The sequence below is a fragment of the Cloeon dipterum genome, chromosome 2 (genome assembly GCF_949628265.1).
Source record: "Cloeon dipterum chromosome 2, ieCloDipt1.1, whole genome shotgun sequence".
Classification (NCBI taxonomy): Eukaryota; Metazoa; Arthropoda; class Insecta; order Ephemeroptera; family Baetidae; genus Cloeon; species Cloeon dipterum.
The window spans coordinates 12,251,621-12,271,876 of NC_088787.1; the positions used below are offsets into that span (position 1 = coordinate 12,251,621).

General features: G+C 40.2%; 4 protein-coding genes across 8 annotated transcripts; 2 read left to right on the forward strand and 2 right to left on the reverse strand.

The window, feature by feature from the left end:
- Nucleotides 1-2,740: 2,740 nt before the first annotated feature.
- Nucleotides 2,741-10,254, forward strand: Fer3HCH (Ferritin 3 heavy chain homologue). Of its 3 annotated transcripts, none has more exons than XM_065477774.1 (3): nt 2,741-2,941; nt 9,534-9,752; nt 9,807-10,254. In XM_065477774.1, exons 1-3 carry the CDS (start codon nt 2,834-2,836, stop codon nt 9,999-10,001), a joined length of 522 nt encoding a protein of 173 aa, XP_065333846.1. In that variant the 5' UTR covers nt 2,741-2,833; the 3' UTR covers nt 10,002-10,254. The 3 variants fall into 3 exon arrangements, with proteins under 3 accessions (XP_065333846.1, XP_065333844.1, XP_065333845.1); XM_065477772.1 differs by lacking the exons at nt 9,534-9,752; nt 9,807-10,254 and adding exons at nt 3,473-3,691; nt 3,756-4,016 and having other exon boundaries at nt 2,743-2,941; XM_065477773.1 differs by lacking the exon at nt 2,741-2,941 and adding an exon at nt 7,266-7,478.
- A 33-nt stretch (nt 10,255-10,287) lies between these two features.
- Ufm1 (Ubiquitin-fold modifier 1) lies at nt 10,288-13,240 on the reverse strand. 2 transcript variants are annotated; one of them, XM_065477770.1, is made up of 4 exons: nt 13,085-13,240; nt 12,914-12,973; nt 11,007-11,137; nt 10,288-10,562 (listed from the first exon to the last, which is right to left on the reverse strand). In XM_065477770.1, exons 1-4 carry the CDS (start codon nt 13,087-13,089, stop codon nt 10,486-10,488), a joined length of 273 nt encoding a protein of 90 aa, XP_065333842.1. In that variant the 5' UTR covers nt 13,090-13,240; the 3' UTR covers nt 10,288-10,485. The 2 variants fall into 2 exon arrangements, with proteins under 2 accessions (XP_065333842.1, XP_065333841.1); XM_065477769.1 differs by lacking the exon at nt 10,288-10,562 and adding an exon at nt 11,246-12,344 and having other exon boundaries at nt 11,003-11,137; nt 13,085-13,234.
- Nucleotides 13,241-13,321: 81 nt separating this feature from the next.
- Edem1 (ER degradation-enhancing alpha-mannosidase-like protein 2) lies at nt 13,322-17,081 on the forward strand. The gene is made up of 9 exons (XM_065477605.1): nt 13,322-13,589; nt 13,659-13,769; nt 13,822-14,007; nt 14,068-14,349; nt 14,829-15,121; nt 15,183-15,274; nt 15,330-15,494; nt 15,554-15,743; nt 16,212-17,081. The coding sequence occupies exons 1-9, from the start codon at nt 13,486-13,488 to the stop codon at nt 16,976-16,978; spliced, it is 2,190 nt and encodes a 729-aa protein (XP_065333677.1). The 5' UTR covers nt 13,322-13,485; the 3' UTR covers nt 16,979-17,081.
- On the reverse strand, nt 17,073-19,685 carry LOC135935342 (protein tumorous imaginal discs, mitochondrial-like). Of its 2 annotated transcripts, XM_065477607.1 has the most exons (9): nt 19,458-19,685; nt 19,190-19,398; nt 18,867-19,130; nt 18,646-18,814; nt 18,462-18,593; nt 17,821-18,014; nt 17,553-17,766; nt 17,358-17,489; nt 17,073-17,300 (listed from the first exon to the last, which is right to left on the reverse strand). In XM_065477607.1, the coding sequence occupies exons 1-8, from the start codon at nt 19,630-19,632 to the stop codon at nt 17,383-17,385; spliced, it is 1,464 nt and encodes a 487-aa protein (XP_065333679.1). In that variant the 5' UTR covers nt 19,633-19,685; the 3' UTR covers nt 17,073-17,300; nt 17,358-17,382. The 2 variants fall into 2 exon arrangements, with proteins under 2 accessions (XP_065333679.1, XP_065333678.1); XM_065477606.1 differs by lacking the exon at nt 17,358-17,489.
- Nucleotides 19,686-20,256: the final 571 nt, after the last annotated feature.

Consider the following 20,256-nt stretch of genomic DNA (forward strand, 5'->3'; position numbering starts at 1 on the left):
AGTTGGAGAGTAAACTCCCTCTAAACCTTCAGCTGGTCAGGGGAGGTCGAGACGAGTCGTAACGGTGGGTACTTTTTCCAATTCTGATAGTTAGAACTCGAGATTTGGAGTTGCAAATATTTGCAAAACACGACAAAGTTAAAAAAAATCGTGCGTTTTTTTCAAATTTGAGGTTAAATAGATCGGAAAACTAAATCTTAGACGTTTTCGCACAAGTTCACACGTGACAACTTATGAATCATTTTAAAAATTACAAGACCCTGAGCTCTGAGTTAAGAAACCAAATTTGCAGTGACCTTCGACTTAAACTTAGGTGTCTGTTTGATTGGACTCGGCTAAAGGAATCCAAAGCACACACACACACACATACACACCTTATTTTTCTAATTGTACCACATGGGGAGATTAGCGATACTGAGGTTTCATAAAAAGTATTCCAAAAATTTTCCATTCATAAGAAAAACGTAAAAGTGAATATTTTGTTGAAAAATGTTTATGTCCGGTGGATATTTCGTTGAGTTGCTTGAACTCATGCAAATTTAGTTCTCCAAGCTCGTGACATGTCGACCTTCTCTGTAACACCACGAAAAATGTTATGCCCGCTGCTCCCTGTAACTTTACAGTTCACGCTCAGAGCTGGGAAGGCTGTCTCGAGCACTCCGTCGCCGCCGCCGCTCACTCCATTTCTCTCTTTCTGCTGCTGGCCAAGCCATTCTCAAAAGCGCCTCTCTTCTCCAATGTTACTAATTCTGCCTTGCTAGTTATTATCTTTGCTCTCTCTAACTATGCTTCCAATAAAATCACTCTCTCCTCAAACTGCGGTCCACTGAACTAGTATTCAATTCGGCTAAATAATAATGCCAACAATAATAAGTCATAATTGTTATTACCCACTCGGCTGCTAATGCGCGGCAGCGAGTTGGAATAGTTAAGATACTTTAGAAATGTTAATTTCCTTACTGCCTGTGAGCAGCCAGAAATCCTCAGAATAAGGTCTGCGCCTTGCAGAAATTATATACGGCGGTTTGAGTTTAAAATCAAGATTAATGACGTGGTTTATTGAAATTGAAGTGACTCTAACAGATTTTCAAAAGGCTTTTTCAATCGCGAAATTGGCCATATTTACTAGTACTAGTTTTTCTCTTTTTATTTTATTAATGTTTTTGTTGCAGTCTTTCAGCAAGAGTGTTCTTAAAAATTTAAAAACACATGGTCAAATAAATTTGATTAGTGGTTATTATATGATATTTATTTTATTCTCATTAATGAATCTTCAAAACGTTATTATTCGTTCGGGTCAAAGGCAAAAATTATTAACTGTACAACATAACTGGACTGAGGAAAGAAAAACCAATATGATAAGAACATTTCTCGCTCTTGGAGCACTTTTGAAAATTTGCAAGAATATCGCAGCAAGCAGCTGAAGTGACTCACAATCAGCATGTTGTGTCTCGTGATGTGCCGAGCAAATAGTGCGTCTTTGCTTGTAGGTCGACTGCAAACTGCAACCAAGATTGCTATAGCGAAAAGGGTTATCAAGTTACGATTCAAGGAAGTCTCCGCAATATCTAAACGCGAATACAAAGACAAAGCCGTTTAGCGCAAAACGGCAGCAGTATCAATTTGCTGCTGAGAGAAAAAATGGTTATTAATTTGTTTAATTTTAGTATTAATTATAACGGCTTTCTTGATAGATAGCAGCAGTAAATTGGCTGAAAAATATTTAATATTATCAGTTTTTTAGATTTAGATATTTCAAATAGAAAATTATTGTTCAAGATTGCTTAATTTGATTGAAATATTTTTGATTATCTATGCAATCATCGTGGAACCTCAGATTTTTTCCTCTCTTCATTTCACATGGGAGGTATTGACCAAACTACCAATAACCTTTTAAGGGTTTGTACCTAAGTTAAAAACTTATTATGTCATTCTGGCCTCTCTCTCTCTCTCTCTCTCTCTCTCTCTCTCTCTCTCTCTCTTTCTCAAGAGTGCGTCTAGCAACTGTATATTGTGTTACAGTAGGAGGTTGAAATGGATGGAATATTTTTTAACTTCAATCCAACACTCTGAAGCTCAGAATTCCTTTAAGCATGTGGATCTTACATTAAATCAGAGCGCGCTGAATGGATGAATATTAACCAGGCAAATAACTGATCAAAAATAAAATTAATTAATATATTTTTAACTTTTAATTTATCGAATTTTGATGATTCAAAAGAGTTAATAAAGAAAATTTGATAGATGATGATGAAATGAAGTTGAGAAATTACATTACAATGTATTTTAAAATTCTAAAAATTATTTCCGGTAAAAACGTGCTGTACTCAATGATTTCAATTTACAAAGAAAATAAAAAATTCACTTATTTTTTTATTCCATCCATAGCTAGAGTATTTTTTTAATCCTACACTTCCTATAGATTTAAATATTTATTATCGAAACAATTAAAATTTTGTGATGGAATTTTCAATTTTCCGAAAGTATATTTCAGATATAATCGCAATTATAGCAAAGTTTAACAGCGCAGTTAATCAATAATCCTGTCAAAAAATAAAGCCCAATTTGCACCCGGATTTGGTGAGCATTCCTAAATATTTCCCGTACTACAAAATTACTTAACACATCAGAAAATGCACACGGCCTGCTCCGTGTGCACAGAAAGCGAGGGGCGTTCTCGACTGATCTGGCTTATCAGCGCTGCTTGGCGCGTTCAGCTATATAAGAGGCGAGCCATCGCTCAGGAAGGCAGTAGTTGTGTCGCGTCGCCAGGGTGTGAACGTACAGCTACCTCATTAAACCCTCTTGTCCGAGTTAGAAGAATAGAGTCGCCATGGCTTCCACCTCCGCTTGTCGCCAGAACTTCCACGTCGATGTGGAGAGCGCCCTGAATAAGCAGATCAACCTGGAACTGTACGCCAGCCACGTTTATCTCACCATCGTAAGTTATCATTATTTGTAAAATTGCGTGTCACAAAAGGGTTTCAATTTTCATACCAATCACTACCATCGAAGATTTAAAAAAAAAAATCGAGGAAAGTGGAAAAGGACACCATGGTGATTAAACTTCCTGACAGATGTATTTTTGACTTTTTTTATCATCTAGCTTTGTTTTCCTTTTCGGCCAACTAGTTAGTAGATGAAGACAGTTATTTTTCTCCAAAGTATTTTTAGTAGAATGAATCCTTTCTCTTCGTAGAGCACCTAAAACATTTGTAAATCTCTCCATAAAGGAAAGGCTTATATTCAAACAAAATATTTTTCAATTTATTGAACATCAAGTTGCACGACAAAAATAACAATTATAAAAAAGAGTTGCATGCTGGAATTATAAGCTGCTTCTGTAACGTTCTCGAACATTGCATCAAACTTGATGGCTGCTTTAAATGAATTGTTTGTGCAGTCTTTGAAGCTATTTAACAAATTTCACATTCACGACATTCACAAATTCCGTGCATTTTTTGCTTTTTAGGCGTCCTACTTCGACCAGGACGATGTGGCTCTGAAGGGCTTCCACAAGTTCTTCAAAGAATGCAGCGATGAGGAGCGTGAGCACGGAGAGAAAATGATGAAGTACCTCAACGTGAGGGGCGGCCGGCTGGTGATGAAGGGCATCGAAGACCCTCCCTCCCAGGCCAACTACAGTTCCCCCCTGCTGGCCCTCCAGTTCGCCCTTTTCCTTGAGAAGAAGGTATAAAAATATTCTCTAGTAAAAAATCTTGGGACGCGTTTATGATTTTTTTTTTGTTCTTCAGGTGAACCAGTCTCTGTTGGACATGCACAAGGTCTCGTCTGATCGCAACGACCCTCAGTTCTGCGACTTCATCGAGTGTGAGTACTTAAAGGAACAGGTGGAGTCGATGAAGAAGCTCTCTGACCTGATCACCAACGTCAACCGCGTCGGCGAAGGCCTGGGCGTCTACATGCTCGACAAAGAGTTGCAATCCTAAATTTTGCTGGCTACCGGTATCCTTGACTCGTTCAAGAAATTAAATAAAATGAGTTAACTAAAAAAACATCTGAATTTTATTTATAAAATAAAGCCTATTTTTAGCTATGGTTGAATAATAGGTGTGCTCAAAAGAGAAGCATTTCATTTCCCAACTTTTTGAAGGGCTCTAGAATATTTCCTTTAATAAATATAGTGCTGGTTTTTATCTCGAAAATATTTACTAAAGAGCAACATAAAGTGGTTAAGTTATTGGGCTAGAAACAATCTTATTTGATCAGACGACTGCTTCGTTATATTTGTCAATAATCAACACTATCAATTTTTTCTTATCCCTCGTTGGTTTGATTATGACAAAAGAGAGTAAGAAAAACGACATGAACTTCAACGTTGAGAGGGAATTTCCAGGTCAGACAAAGGGTGCTGGCCGGCAGAAAATGCATTACTTTTTATGGCGACCGCATCTTTATAAATTTTAGATGAGGAAAATTGTACACAAAAAGCGTGTGATGAGGAAACCTCAATATTTATTGCAACACTTGCATCGACATTCTATGAGCTGGTAGATGTCGGTGGGTGAGTTCTTTTCCATAATGTATATTACATATAAAATGTTACAAGGAAAAACTTTTTATGCTGTGAGCACCGGGAAATTAAAACAGAAACTCGATTTTACAAAACATCTTACGAATATTACAGCTGCAATACAGTACAGCACGTCATGTATGCATGTTATGACAATTTTTAAATAATATCTGTACATTTTGAGATCTGGTGGCAAGATATAAATTTATTATTTTCGCCACCAATCAAAGGTCGTTTAAAATTGCACAGAGCTCTCAACCGAAGTGATAAAAATATATGAAATAATTATTTATATATTTCCGTCTTTCATTAGTAGAGGAAATCCACAATAAAACAGTCCAAACACGCATTGAGTTCTGCAAGAGGCGGCTAATGACTCACAATCAGCGTGTCACGTGATGCGACAGAGCAAACAATAATAGTGCTTCTAGTGGGTTAGGTCGAGTGAAGAGAAAGGGTTATCGATTACAATACCATGGAAGCGATCTGCAATATTTCCGTACACAGATTAATAGCAGAGTGTATTTTGCAACGGCTGCAGTCATTTTCTTAATTCTTGAAAAATACACAAAGGCGTCATGCAGCAACTACCACGTGTCGTGATATTAGGCCAGTTTGAAAAATAAAATTTCAATGCTGTACTTGTGCTTTCATTGCCTGATCATAATTAAAACAAACAAAGAAATACGCATTACACAGATTCAATTTTTAAATTACGAAAAACCGAATGGCTCTACTCTGAGTGAAAAAATAGCTAATTTTGCGATAGTAAAATATTATACTAATTTCTCGTACTGTACAACAACTGTTTCGGCCCCGCAGCAAAATTTCACCTCTAAAAAAATTTATAAGCGAAGTGTTAGCTGCAGGAATGCTAAATCAGAGCGATCGTAATTTTTTCATAATTAAAATTTTGATGAATTTTGAAAAAATTGTTTTTAATTTTAAATATAATAAAAACGAGGTCAATCTTGTATCCCAGTCCTAGACGCATGCAAGGAGAATTTTCTAAAACATTTAATGTAATATTAATTGAGCCTTTTCTATTTAATTTTTCACGGATTTAAAATAAACCATTTATTTATTTTTTAATTTTGGAGTCAGTTTTCTTCTACACTCCGGTATATGTTCGATATTTTCGTTTGAAAAACTTATTTAATATATTTCCTAAATAAACAAGCACTACACTGTTTACCCAATAAAAATATGTAGCTTGAGGAAATTGATGTTAGAAAAAGCTTGTGACTCAGACTGTGCTCCAACGGTTTGAAATTTTAAAATTTAATAAAATTTTATCTCTAATTTTTTGAAATATTATTGTAGCAGGATTTAACTATGATTTGTTTGCCGTGAGCATAAAAAATTCTCTGTCCTCTTCGAATTAAAAATCTGAACTCAAAGTGACCCCACACACGAAGAATATTATTTACACTCACAAACACAGTAAGTTATATATTGCATGCAATGTGTTCACTGTGTAAATTACTTAACTGTCGTAATTATTAGAATTCTAGAAAAAATATATTTCCAGTTACTTGAACGAAAACCTTCAGGCAGAACTTAAATGTTCATATTTCAAAGAAACCAATTAAAGAGAGAATTTTTGACAGTGCAAAATCCTGGAAAATGCTTTTTGCCAAAACATGAACAAAACCTTTAGGGTGGAGTTGAAGCCAAAAATTACCTAACATTAAGAAGCACTGTATATTTTTGAGAAAAGGGGCTGCAAGGTTAGCATGCTTTTCAAATGGTGAGGAGGACTGTCCTCTTACTTGAAATCTGATTTTATTTCCCAACAGAGTGTCTCCCTAAAAGGTTTCATCGCGCTGTTGGACCGATCTCAACGAGAGGAAATGCCAAAATTTAATGTGGTCAAGCATCGTAAAATTTGGAGAAAATTTTATTTTTTTCCTTTTTGTTTACTACAAATTGCAGAACAAATTGTTAATCAATCAACTGCTTCTTGCGTCCAACAAATACTTATAATTTTCAAAATTGTCCCCCCAAGTATCGATCCACTTTAAATACTAGAAGGAAACTGAAAATCTTAAAAAGGATAAGCAGGAAAAATATAAAAAATTTATAAAAAAAAACACATACAAAAATAAACGGTATTTATCTGTAATAAATTGACCTATCACTCCTGCGCGAGTGAGGACTGCGAGTGCAAATTCTGTGATATTAAACAAATTAACTTTTACCATTTTTTTGAATGTGTTAAGAACAATCTGACGTTGTGCCAAGCCGCCAAAGCAAAAACGAGCATTGATATGTGATTTAATTACTCTGTATATTATGTCTGTTGTACACCTTTTGGTGTTTAATAAATATTTCATTTCATTTCAAAAATAAACGGTATATTGAAACATTTTGTCAACTTATCAAACTTGTATAATATACCACTTTCTTAATTGATGTTAAAAAAAAATGAGAAAACTCGCGTTTAATTTCTTTCCCACGACTACCAAATCTGACGAAAGAGTTGATTTATCAGAAAAATGGGGCAATTTAATGTATTAAATCTGAAGAATTTCGAACCACTCGCGGTAGCAACTTTTGCACCCGCGCTTCGTGCGCAGTGCGTCCCGCGTTATTTCACATGTTTGTGTTATTATTGTGCACTCGGATGGTGCGCAAAAAGAGGCCGTGTGCAGTGCACTAGCAGCAAGTGTTGTCGCTTCTCGACCAATCAGCGCCGCCAACCGAACCTGGGTATATAAGCAGCGAGCCCCCATATTGGAATTCAGTTGTATCGCGTCGCCAGGGAGTGAACGTACAGCTGCCAAAACATAACTCATTGAAAACCCTTTGCGTCCGAGATTGAAGAAGAGTCATCATGGCTTCCACCTCAGCTTGCCGTCAAAACTTCCACCTGGAAGTGGAGAACGCCCTGAATAAGCAGATCAACCTGGAACTGTACGCGAGCCACGTTTATCTCACCATCGTAAGTTGTTGCGCGGTACAAAATAATAGTGCGTTGTTATGTTATTATCCTGAATCAATTTTTTACCTTTGACTGGACACGATTTAGGTCACTGACCCGGCCGCTGCTAATGTCTTTTTAATAATGCTTTTCAGCCTCTTATGATTCGAGTTATTTTTTTTTAATTGGGCATTATGTAATAAATTCCTGTCAACAACTCATTGTCAGCTGATTGCAGTATCAATTTTTAATCTCGAACTGACCGTTTTATTTTATCGACTGTAAATAATACTGACTGCACTAAAAATTCCACTAGTTTTAGTTGTTAAAAACTGCTGCTCGAGAGGGTGCTTGCCTTTGTGCCGCCGCGTAATGTATTTTAGGGATGGATTTCGTGGAAAATTCATGTCATGCGCTGCATCCCTCTTTATGTCGCCGCCAATCAGATGATTATTGTTGTTGAAGGCACCGACACCTTTTTGACCAACCAGACTGATTTATTGCGCGGGTGACATTATCTATTGCGCCGTTTTCCTTATCTGTTCATCTGTCAAAGTGCGGAACAGCCAAGCGTGAATGCCATGCCTGAAATAATTATTTTTCTCTGCAAGGTCAGTGCTAATTCTCTGAAACTTTTTTTTAACAATGCTGCGGGTGTCTTAGGAACGACCGATACCGGAGGCTCCAAGGAAACAACTTGCTTTGTGTTTTTATTATGACTAACACAGTCTTGTAAGCATCTGACGAGTCGGCGTTGTCTCCTTTCGTCATTTCCTATTCTTAGCCAAGCGCTGAGCTGCAGCAAAAGCGATTGTGCGTTGCAGAACGCGTCCCACGCTCGACTAACGAGATAAATCATGCTTCACACAAACATGGTTTCAAGTAAAGCTGCTCTGCAAAATTCTGAAAATTTGTGTTAACCACACAAATTCTCTGCAAAATTGGAACTCTGGTTACTGTTTCAATTTCTGAGAAAGATTTCGTGCTAATCAGGCACTGTCTCCCTTCTGTAAAACAACGATGAATTTCACAATTTAGATAATATATATATTCTCATAGATCGCTTCGAGAGGGATCGAAATCAAGCGAAAAATCATTAACAAAAACCGTTCAATTTTCGAGAAATTTGGCAATTTCTAATTTCAATTTTAGAAATTGCCAAATTTCTCGAAAATATCTGCTAATTGCACTCAACAACTCAAATTAGTGACCTTTAAGTGGGACAAATGAATAAAGCCAAACGCTTTTTCCCTCCAAGAACCCTAATCGTTCGTGCTGCGACAAATTGTCCATCGATAACCCCCATTGGCCAGATGAGTCGCGTGATTGGGGCGACGTCACTACTCCCTGGTAACAAGGTCGTCGGACAATTTGCCGCGGCAACAACGCTACATTAAATGCCACTGTTAATTCGCTGATTGTGAACGGAAAACCGATTTAATTGGTTTCTAATTGCAGCTAATGTCGATTTACAAACGCAGAAACATATTCAAGGTCGATTCAATTGCGAATGGAAACACGGAAATCGGAGAAAGCAGTTGAAAGCCTTTGTTCGGAAAATCCTTGACGCTGATTGGCTGACGTAACGCGCATATCTGCATCTTCTTAACCTTAGCGTGGGAGGTGCCGACGCCGACATAACCAGCGTTGAGAATTTTCCAAGGAAAGAATTTTGCTGCTTTCTCCAATTTGGGTGTTTTTATTTTCATTCTGCAATTATAAATCGTTGGACTAAACTCTTCATGCTCTGCGAATGTGACATTAAAATTGAAGATTATAAAATTTATCGGTCACCGAGATCTGATTTTTTTGTTCTCTTGGTGAGAATATAAAAATACGCATTGGTGCCATGAACGTGAAGATGCCTTGACCTAGAATGGAAAAAATTGAAGCAAACAAACTGTTCGCATAGTTCAGCGCAGAGCGTGCTGAATTTTCAGCTTTCACTTTCTGAGAGGCACGTGTAAAAGTCATGATTCAGGACAAAATCTGATGCTCTTTCTTGTTTTATCTTCCCCTCACATTTCGTCTCGTGTTTGCGCAGAGTTATCTAATCGCATTTTGTGACCTTGACAGGCATCGTACTTCGACCAGGACGATGTGGCTCTGAAGGGCTTCCACAAGTTCTTCAAAAAGTCGAGCGATGAGGAGCGTGAGCACGGCGAGAAGATGATCAAGTACCTCAACATGAGGGGCGGCCGGCTGGTGATGAAGGGCATCGAAGACCCTCCCTCCCAGGCCAACTACAGTTCACCCCTTTTGGCCCTCCAGTTCGCCCTTTTCCTCGAGAAGAAGGTAAAGTGACGAAACAACTTAAAAAAAAACGAATTTTAATATTTTGTTCTTCAGGTGAATCAGTCTCTTTTGGATCTGCACAAGACAGCGACGGACTGCAACGACCCGCAGTTCTGCGACTTCATCGAGTCCGAGTACCTGCAGGAGCAGGTGCACGCGATGAAGGAGATCTCCGACCTGATCACCAACGTCAACCGCGTCGGCGAGGGCCTTGGCGTCTACATGCTCGACAAGGAGCTGCAGTCCTAATTTTCCTGACTCACTGATTCTGGTTCAATAGTTCAAGTACTTAAGCAAAGAGCTGATCAATTTTAAGAAAACATTTTTTTATGTTGAAAGAATTTTAAGTGCTATAATATATTTCATGTGTAGGAATGTAGAACTGCATTTCATTATTATTTTTAGAGGCTGCAGGTGTTATACGTGGTGCATTCCATTCAGTACTGATTTCATGAGAATTTTAAGATGGTCAATAAACGAAACTGTTGAAATACCAATCCGACGCAATAACGTTTTTCATTAAAAAAAACCTTAATTTCATAAACAAAGAATTTATTGAGAACAACTGACTCTTCAGCACAGGGTTATAATGGGAATGCGCCAGAAATAATTTCATGCCATGAAGCAGAGATGTGCAACAATTTTCTTGGCACCAGTGCAGAACAGATATTTCGATTAATTAGGCATATCGCAGGTCAGTGAACAGCGTGAAGCCAGAATTTCGGCTGCGGAATCATCTTGAAAGACATGAGCCAACTCGGTCGCGAGGAATCAGTCGCAGTTCAGAGCCGTGCTTCAAAAACACGTCGCCTGAAATGGTATAAATAGTTGTCATTTCTCATTGCTGATATGTGTTTCAAGAGATTTATTAACTTATTGTTGTGCTTGTTGGTCGTTGTTAAGGGGTCGAATTAATCAAGTTTGACTGGAGAATTTGCGGCCGTTGTCCCGGAAGCCATTCAAAGCTTACAAAATTGAGAATATCTCGAGTTATGATGAAAAACTCAGGGGAAATGAGTTTAATATTTACTTTCGAATAGCTCAAAATCAGTAATTTTATTTTTTTCTGAGTATGGGATACAATGTTGCCCCGAGTGTATGTAACATACATAGACATTTTTTAGGATGTGGAAACTTCTAGTTATTTTGACACACAGGCTCAAAGATCGAAAAAGTCATTTAAAGCTTAAGTGGCTTTAAAACTTGGAAAGCAGCAATATTTTTTTTTTAATTCGGGACCTTAGAAATTTTTACCTGCAGTTTGTTGGGGATTCAATCCAATTCCATCGTCAGTGAGAATTGCCGAGGTTGCCGGGGGAACTTTAAATTCTTCAGCTGCAAACTTGATGACAGCTGTGAATGGTGTGTTTTCTGGCACGCTCAGTCTGTAATAAATAAAGGAATTTCATCACTCTGTACTTCAACCATGATAATAACCTCTAGCAGGCCTACGAAATACAGACAGAAGTTAAAGAAGAGGAACGACAACTTACCTTCAGCTTAAAGAGACGCACCTCTCCTCAACTTCTAACCTGTCTTAATTTCACCCTTCAATTCAAGGAGCAGAAAAAATGTATTTTCATTTCATTGGTTATTTATTTGGCTTTTCACAGCTTGCCAAAAAGGATTGCCATCCATGCTGTTGATAATGTGCGCACAATAATTGCTCAGATTCTGATCGTCACACGTGGTTAGAGCCTGAATTAATGTCACAACGTCAGCAAACTCGAGCCAATTATCAGCAGTCCATGACTGTTGCGCATCATCGAATCGGAATTCATTGGCGAACTTGAGAAAAAACTCGAAAAACTCTTCGAAAAAGTCACTATGGTTTTGAAACATCAACAACAAAAGCGTCTTATCACAACGGACGAAGTTCTGCCAAAACGTGGCCACGGCTCCCTCAACCGGCACAGTGTCGCAGGCCAAATTCAGATGGAACCTGTCGATGACCAGCGAGCTGACCTTGGCAATATTTTCGTCCCTCATGATGGAGAGGAAGATGAGCGTCTCAACACCCTTGCTACTGCGCATCAGCTGTGAAATGTGCTCCTTCCATCTGTCCTCGCCACTCGTGGCCTCCTGCGGCAGCATCCTGAGGATGGCGTCGTACCAGACGGCCTTGCACAACCGACCCTGCGTCTCGGCGTCCTCGTAGTTGCCGTCAACGACGATGAAGTTGGTGAAGAGCTTCAGGAGCAGGCACTCGGCCGAGAAGCGTGTCAGGAACTTGCCCGTCCTTTCTTCGCCGCACTGCTCCAGGTACGCGTCCAGGGCGGTTTGGACAACGTGCCGGTCGCTCATGTTGTCTACGAGGATGGTGTTGAGGAGCTCGTCGCACGCGCTTTTGAACCCGGCGTACTTCAGCTTCGGAAGAGACATGGCTTCTCGCCAGGCGCTGTACTTGACGGCGAACTCGTCCACTTTGTCCTCGGCCTCGAGTCTTGAGTACATGGCCTCGGTGAAGCTCGCCCAGTGGAAAGATTTCCTGATGGCCCCATCCGGGTCGTCGCTCTCTTCGATCCACTTCTTGTTGTTCAAGTACCGCACGAAATTATCACACCCGTCGAACAGGCACTCCATTTTTATTTTCTAGCAAATGAATTCATTATTGTCAGCTGCAATTCATGCTCCTTGAATGGAATGGTAATAATAGGTAATGCCCAGGCATCTAAATCCAAGGAAGCAAATTTTTTAAATCATCCTTATTGGTAATCTACTGAAGAGCAGCTCCAAGATGCGTAAAAAATGTGTATAGACTTTCATATAATTAGAAGAAATTGAAAGTCAATTTTATCTTTTTGCATGCAAAATGTGAGGCAAAAATCACGTAAAACTTATCTGTTGCGTGTTCACGTTGAACACTTCAAAGATTAATAGTTAATTTGGTTTAACTTTAAGTGGACTCTATTCATATTTTAAAAATTTGCACATCATTTAATTTAAAGTGATTTTAATCAGCACAGATAATTTAAACCCGCTAAGACGAGACTGATATCATAACGTTTTAATGCTAAATTAAAAGACAACGTGCTTTTTTAGTCCTGTCCTACCATCTGTGGAGTTTTAGTTATTGATTTGGAAAAGGACTGTTATCAACTGTTTTGCTTCCTGGGATATTTAAACAATTTTTTTCTGATCCAATTCTTTCATCCACTTACACTTTAAAAGGGAGTTTAGGATCTGACGTCAGGGTAATCTTGAAGGTTACTTTGGGCGCCCTGAAATAGGAAAATCAAATTATAAACACTTTCGAAAACATATGGGAAGAGATTGACATTATAGTTAAATATATAACATACATATTTAAAACCCCATGCTTCAAAACTTACGCCATAATTTACGTTGTCAATATGTACTTCTTCCGCCTCTCTAAGAAGATTCAAATAAATAGATTACTAATTTCTAAAAATAATTATTATTTCGGTGAAAGTGTAGCACGGTGTGCTGTCAAGTCCACGACGGCCACCTCAAACAAATACAGTGCTGGCACCTGGGTGAATCAATGAAAAGCTAAAAAGGGGGCGTGCGCATTCAGAGTAGATGAAAATAGTATAGCAATAATATTACGTGTATTTTTTAACTTGTGATGTCAGGTAGAATTATTAATCGTGAGAAAACAGCTTGTGATAGGAAATCAGCATCGATGGGAACGGAAGAACACTACATTGTTCTTAATCTTAATTAAATGTCGGAAATAATTTGCTGAATTTAAAAATCAAAGCAATCTAAAATGTTCTTCCGAAGAAACAAGAAAATTGCCCTCGCTCTCTTAATTCTTGTCAACTTTTCTGCTGCAATAAGGAAATACGATAAAAGTGATCTGGATGGCTTCAAGTATGATACATAAACTGTACTTTAAAGTTTCTAATCTAAATTATGTATGTATTAATTAAATTTTCACAGAGAGGAAGCCCGTCAAATGTTTCAGCACGCATATGAAGGCTATTTAATACATGCTTATCCATATGACGAACTGAGGCCCTTGAGCTGTGATGGAATTGATACCTGGGGAAGGTTTGAGTTCATATATTTTGTATTAATTTATATTTAAGTAATTTTTAAATAGTTATTCCCTCACGTTAATCGACGCGTTGGACACTTTGGCTGTAATTGGAAACTACACAGAGTTCAGGCGAGTGGCGGAGCTTTTGGCCACAAAAGTCAATTTCGACGGGAACATAAACGTGTCTGTCTTTGAAACAAACATTCGAATCGTGGGGGGACTCCTGAGCGCGCATCTTATGTCGCACAGGTCTGCACCCCTCTCATATGTACTCTAACAAATTTTTATTAAAACTGACCATTCTGACAGGGCTGGAGTCGATTTGGAGCCTGGCTGGCCTTGCAACGGTCCTTTGCTCCGGCTGGCCGAGGACGTGGCCAAACGGCTCATCGCCGCCTTCGACACTCCAACCGGAATGCCTTATGGAACAGTCAATTTGAGGCACGGAGTTCCAGAGGGAGAAACACCCATCACGTGCACAGCTGGTGTCGGAACGTTCATCGTTGAATTTGGCGCCCTGTCCAGACTCACTGGCGATCCGCTTTATGAAGAGGTTGCTATGAAGGCGATGAACGCTCTCTACCACCACAGGCAAGATTAAATTTTTTATATATTGAGTTTTCTTTTTATGAATTTCGTCTTGTCTCCTGATTCCATTGTATTTTACTTTAAATTTTTGTTTGATAAAAGATAACCTACCTGGATCTTTGAATATTATCTCGCCTTCTCCTGGAGGTATACTTTTTTTCCCACCAAACATTGAACATTTTTTATCCCCAACAATTTGCATTTTGACACCAAATACGCCAAAACAATTTTAATTTCTCCAATTTTGAATTTTCTTAGCTCCTCGACTTGTCACAAATACAAAGAGGAACTAGCATTTGATATGTCTTTTTAATCCTGATGAAATGAAGGTGTTAGGGTGCCAACTCACTTCTACCCCTAATTGATTTTAATGATTTTTTTGCTAGTTTTGGGACTATCAACAACGCTTTCCTGCAAGCCGACTTTAAAAAATTTGTTTAACGTGTAGATATATTTATTTATGATTTCTAAATTAAATACAGATCAAATATCGGTCTTCTGGGGAACCACATTGACGTCCTCACCGGCAGATGGACAGCTCAAGATGCTGGGATTGGCGCTGGAGTTGATTCGTACTACGAGTACCTGGTGAAGGGATCAGCGCTTTTCCAGAAACCCGAATTACTCAGGGTGTTTATCGAGGCGCGGACAGCTATTGATAAATATCTCAAGAGGGACGACTGGCACCTTTGGGTTTCCATGCACAAAGGACAAGTCACTTTGCCGGTTTTCCAGAGTCTTGAGGCTTACTGGCCTGGACTATTGAGCCTAGTTGGTTAGTTTTCCAGCTATTCCATCCAACCACCTTCTTTGCAATTCAAATTCCCAATTTTCAGGTGATATTAACAGTGGAATGAGATCACTGCACAATTATCACCAAGTTTGGAAACAGTACGGATTCACGCCGGAATTCTACAACATTCCACAGGTATTTTTAACAGTTTTAAAATTATCCTAAAAAAAGTACATACTGTTTTAATCAGGGAGAGGCAGGCACCAACCGCGAGTCCTATCCTCTGCGGCCAGAGCTGATCGAATCAGTGATGTATTTGTACAGAGCAACCAAAGATCCATTCCTCTTGGATGTCGGAGTGGACATTTTACGAAGCATTCAGCACAGCTCGAAAACAAGCTGTGGATATGCAACGGTAGGTGGTGACTTTTGATTTAGTAAAAAATAATTAGTTCTTCAATGTAATTTTGACAGATTAAAGACGTGAGGGACCATCGAAGGGAAGATCGGATGGAATCCTTCTTCCTAGCTGAGACTACAAAGTACCTGTACTTGCTCTTTGACACCGATAATTTCATTCACAACAACGGCGGCCAGGGCAAAATCATCAACACGCCTTGGGGAGAGTGCACCATTGAAACTGGAAACTATATTTTTAACACAGGTGGGCTTATGACTTACACAGGATGCTCTTTTTTTATTCGATTCAACGATTTTAATTAAATTTGGTTCATAGACAATGTTTGATGAGACTAATCAATCAGTGGCTCATTTTAGACATCGGGAGAAAAAATTGATTTTTTCCCTTCAATGTTAGTTTGTCCTGGGTAAACCACAAAAAAATAAACTAAACATGCTATGAATTTTACTCAATGGCTAAATTAACTAGAGCTACGCGACCAATTTTATTGTATTTTGAAAACGTCTCCCTCAGGAGGTCCCGGGGGGGGGGGGGGATAGTTATTTGGCTTTAGTAAACTAAAATCGAAACTAGCGTTCTTGTTGTTGATTCCCGTTATATCATTCCCCAACTTAACCTCAAATCTGAGGTAAAGTCTATCTTGAGTTCTAACTGTCAGAAGAAAAAGATCTAAAGTTATTGATCAATTCTAATAACACTTCTTCCAACCAGAGGCTCACCCAATCGACCCTGGCGCCCTGCAGTGCTGCAGCGGCCAGAGGGACATGGACATCAAGGCCCACGTTGAGTCGCAGTTGCTGGCCAGTTTGGACCCTGAAGTGTTCAGCAGCCTGCGAGGCGAGCGCCTTCCAAAACGAACAACACGCCCTGTGCAGAAGGCCAAAAACAGCGCCAAGCAATTTTACATTCCAACAGCACCTCCGGCGACCAGTCCCACCGTGAAGAAGCAAGAGAGCACGACGGCCGAATTCGCACCAAAGGAGCAACAAGAGCTGAAGGTGGAGGACTCGTTGGTGGTCACCTCGACCCTGAAGCCCACCAATCAAAGTGGTCACCCAGACGGCGACGTGTCTGGCGTAGGCACGGTCGAACTTGTCCGCCGGACCAAGAAGGAAATCCTGGACGTGGACACGAGCACGCCTCCTGCCATTTCCCCTCCGCCCTCGGATGCTCGGCCCAGCTTTTCTGGCAACGAGCAGAAAGGAAACTCGGCCTATCAGAATGACCGCGAACTGCTGGACATGACGACCGAAAGCTCAGCAGCGGTTGAGGGCGGATTCACCCTTCCGACTTTTGTAAAGCAATTTTTGTCCTCGAAACAGTTCGATCCGCAGGCCATGCTAGAGAGACTGCGAGCCAACAAGCGATACGACTTGAACTCGACCTGGAGCATCGACTACCAACTGCTTTACTGCCCCGCCCAACCCTTCTTGCAAAGAATATCTGTCATCGGCGAGTTCTACGAAACCCTGTCTTAATATAACAAAATAATCTCGTGTTGCTTTTATATTTTGTTAATTCCACAAGGCTGTGTTGCACTTTTGTTTGGTCGCTAGAATAAAGTCACGTGCGTTAACTCAATTTATTTATTTATTTATTACGGAAGTAACACTATAGAGGCTGTGCGGAATTCCAACATAACTATATCACCTTTTACAAACATTCAGACCTTCTCTCTTTTCGTTTCTTCGTCGTCTGAAAGAGTTTCGGCGGCTTCAATAGCTTTTCTTCCTCCTCCATTGAGCGCGTCCCGCACGCTTGAAACCAGCCCGTTAGGATCATCCACACATAATTTGGAACCTAATAACAATTTCAAATAAATATTGGAATAAACATTTATCACCAATTGGGAAATACCTCAGTTACTATAACCGGCAGTAATTTAACCAAAAATAGCTTTCTTAATTTTGCTCAGAAATCCCGTTTCCTGTTCGTCTTTTTGTTTCTGGTCCTCTGAACCTGCCATGGGATTGCCTTTCGTTCTCCGACCTAAAACGAAAGCAACGATTGAATCCATGGGCAAGTCAGAGGACCAAAGTGGCTAACACTCACCGTCTTTCTGCTGCGAGACTCCGAGAATGACGCCAGGCGTGTCGTCCTCGACCTCTGCGTAGGCCAGAAGGAGGGCCCTTTGCTTTGGATTAAAACTGCGAGGAATCTTGATTTTCAAGTGCACGTAGTGGTCTCCGTAGCCGTACGAGTTCACTTTCTTCAGACCCTTTCCAGTTAGTCGAATTCTAGTGTGGGAAGACGTGCCTGGCATAATCTAAAGAATTTTCGCTTAATATTTTACGGTTTGAATGCGCAATTGAGCAGGTACCTGTACTGTTTGGTCTTCGTAAATGCCCTGAAGGCGAATGGTGCCGCCCAGGGCTGCTTGCGCGAGGGAAATGTTTGCTTCAGTGTGGATGTCGGAGCCATCTCTCTTAAAGTAGTCAGACTTTTCTACTCTGAATGTGATGAAAATCTCTCTTTTGCCAACAGGCATGCGAACCGTTTGCCCATTTTCAACGCCTAGAAAATAAATCCATCAGCTTTCAGAATAATTCAAATAAATCCCCTCTAAGATTATAAAATGAGCATCCCAAAAGATGACGCAATAGTGTGAGAATTTAACAACAGAAATCACCTTGTAATATCCCCATTATATTTTAGCATAAATATTATAAATAAAATTTCGCAAATTAATAATGGACTGGACAGGTGCTTAAGTTGATTAGAAGGCAATAATTAAATACCAAACTCAACACTTGTCCAATGATTGATGAACAGTTCATTAATCAATTCAATCACTGTGCAAGTATTGAGTTTGGCGTAGTTTGCATATAAGTATAAAAACACACGATTTATCAACCTTATTAGAGAAAGTGGAATTCAATTAAATTTAATCAATATATATATTGTTTTACAATGAATGAACCAATATCCCTGTATGCTATTAGCTATTTAGCAAATTATAACCTGCCGGAACTGGAACAGTAACTCTCTTTCTTTGGACAGTGTTTCCCTTCCCGTGACACTCAGTACAGGGAAATTTGATGAACTTGCTAGTGCCGTGGCATTGCCGACACGTGGCCCTCACGAAGAACGGCCCTGCAGAAGAACAATAAGCACAAGATGGCTAATTTTCCAAATTTTTGTTCACCTCTGTTAACAGTCTCCATTCCTGTTCCTCTACAATTTGGACAATCAATGGCTTTTGTTCCCAATTCGCATTTTGACCCGTTGCACTTGGGACATGTGTCGATTACGTTTACATTAATGTCTTTGTTGACACCTCTAGCAGCTTGGGAAAACGTCAAATTCATTACCACCTTAAAAGGATATTGAATTTATAGTTTTTCAAGTAATAAGTCTTTATAGAACCTCTTGAGCTGCACCGTATCCAAATTGAGAATCAGCAAAATCCTCATAATCGCCAAAGCCAGACTTGAATCCAGAATCTCCGAAAATTTTACGGAACAGCTCCTCAGGATCCACGTTTGATGTGAAGTTCCAGTTGCCGCCGAAGCCTTCGCCCATCCCTGTGGAGCCTCGACCCCCTGCACGCGGGCCGCCACCCATGCCCATTTGCTCTGAGGTCGAGCCCCATGTGTCGTATTCTTTCCTTTTCGTTTCGTCACTCAAAACCTTAGAGAAGTTAAAACGTAATTTAAAACATTGTCGATTGTCTGTGAGGGAAAACAAACTTCGTAAGCCTCCGAGACTTCCTGGAACTTCTTGCCGGCGTCAGGGTCGTCTTTGTTGGTGTCAGGGTGGTACTTTTTGGCCAACTGGTAATAAGCTTTTTTAATATCCTTCACACTGGCATTTCGGGCGATGCCGAGCGCCTGGTAATAATCCTTCTTGGCCGCACTCAAAGGACTCGACTTGTGGAAAAGCCGATACTGGCCTAACTCTGTTGGCAGAAACAAATCGTCAGAGAAATTGCGAGAAAATCAAGCCAGTGAGTGTTACGGGAGCAGGGTGAGGCGAGCGCGAATCGCTTCTTCCACGCCGAGCTGCTGCCGTTCCTGGAGCACGTCACGCAACAGCTGCCGAGGCGGATCGAAAACACGCTAGCCCTCGAAAGGGGAACCAAATTTTGTGTTCTATTGGCGAAAATCCGAGAAATTCTGCACACCCCGGTCATGTTTACTAGATCGACCAAAACATGCGGGCTGTAAAAGAGCCAGTTTATGTAACTGCGCTCTCAGCTGCGCAAGTGCGCAGGTCTAGATCTTGATAAAAATGGCGCGAAATACAATACTCTCACAGTCATGAAACTGTGCTCTGTGCTGTCTGTATCTCTGTTGGTTATCGACCACTGCAATTAATATATCTATATGATCCGCGGCCGCTGGCCTCTCGACCCAAGCAACCTTTTTACCCATCAAAGGTGCCATCTAACATCAGGGCCCGCCGGCCTGTTATTCTAATGCTGCATGGCTAGTTTAACACGCGTTCTTATGGGAACCCAGAGATTAATACAAAATGAGGATTATTTTGCCGCAGTTTTCGCTCGCAACTCGGAAAGTATTAAACGGGTTTTTAAAATCTAAAATTTTTCAGGCAAGGAAGAGCGCGGCTGCCACTTTAAGACAGAGCTGCTGGCAAATGCAACATTATGATATTAGTGGCATCGAGTGATTGCAAATTGCGAGTTGCGACGATTGCGTGCGTGTTGCTGGCAGCGAGCAGACGGAGGTGCATCGGTGCATGGTCTTGGTGCTGAAGCAACAGCCGCGGGATTGAGGGGGCGGAAAGGCGGCCTGCG

Bases quoted from the DNA above. Each gene is read 5' to 3' on its own strand.
- Fer3HCH (XM_065477774.1), top strand. From the start codon at position 2,834: ATGGCTTCCACCTCCGCTTGTCGCCAGAACTTCCACGTCGATGTGGAG. The intron at 2,942-9,533 runs GTAAGTTATCAT...TGACCTTGACAG, and splicing joins GCCACGTTTATCTCACCATC to GCATCGTACTTCGACCAGGA. The intron at 9,753-9,806 runs GTAAAGTGACGA...TTTGTTCTTCAG, and splicing joins CCCTTTTCCTCGAGAAGAAG to GTGAATCAGTCTCTTTTGGA.
- Ufm1 (XM_065477769.1), bottom strand. From the start codon at position 12,335: ATGGAGTGCCTGTTCGACGGGTGTGATAATTTCGTGCGGTACTTGAAC.
- Edem1 (XM_065477605.1), top strand. From the start codon at position 13,486: ATGTTCTTCCGAAGAAACAAGAAAATTGCCCTCGCTCTCTTAATTCTT. The intron at 13,590-13,658 runs GTATGATACATA...AAATTTTCACAG, and splicing joins AGTGATCTGGATGGCTTCAA to AGAGGAAGCCCGTCAAATGT. The intron at 15,122-15,182 runs GTTAGTTTTCCA...CCCAATTTTCAG, and splicing joins TGGACTATTGAGCCTAGTTG to GTGATATTAACAGTGGAATG.
- LOC135935342 (XM_065477606.1), bottom strand. From the start codon at position 19,632: ATGACCGGGGTGTGCAGAATTTCTCGGATTTTCGCCAATAGAACACAA. The intron at 19,399-19,457 runs GTAACACTCACT...TTCTGCCAACAG, and splicing joins GCTCGCCTCACCCTGCTCCC to AGTTAGGCCAGTATCGGCTT. The intron at 18,594-18,645 runs GTGAACAAAAAT...GTTCTTCTGCAG, and splicing joins AATGGAGACTGTTAACAGAG to GGCCGTTCTTCGTGAGGGCC.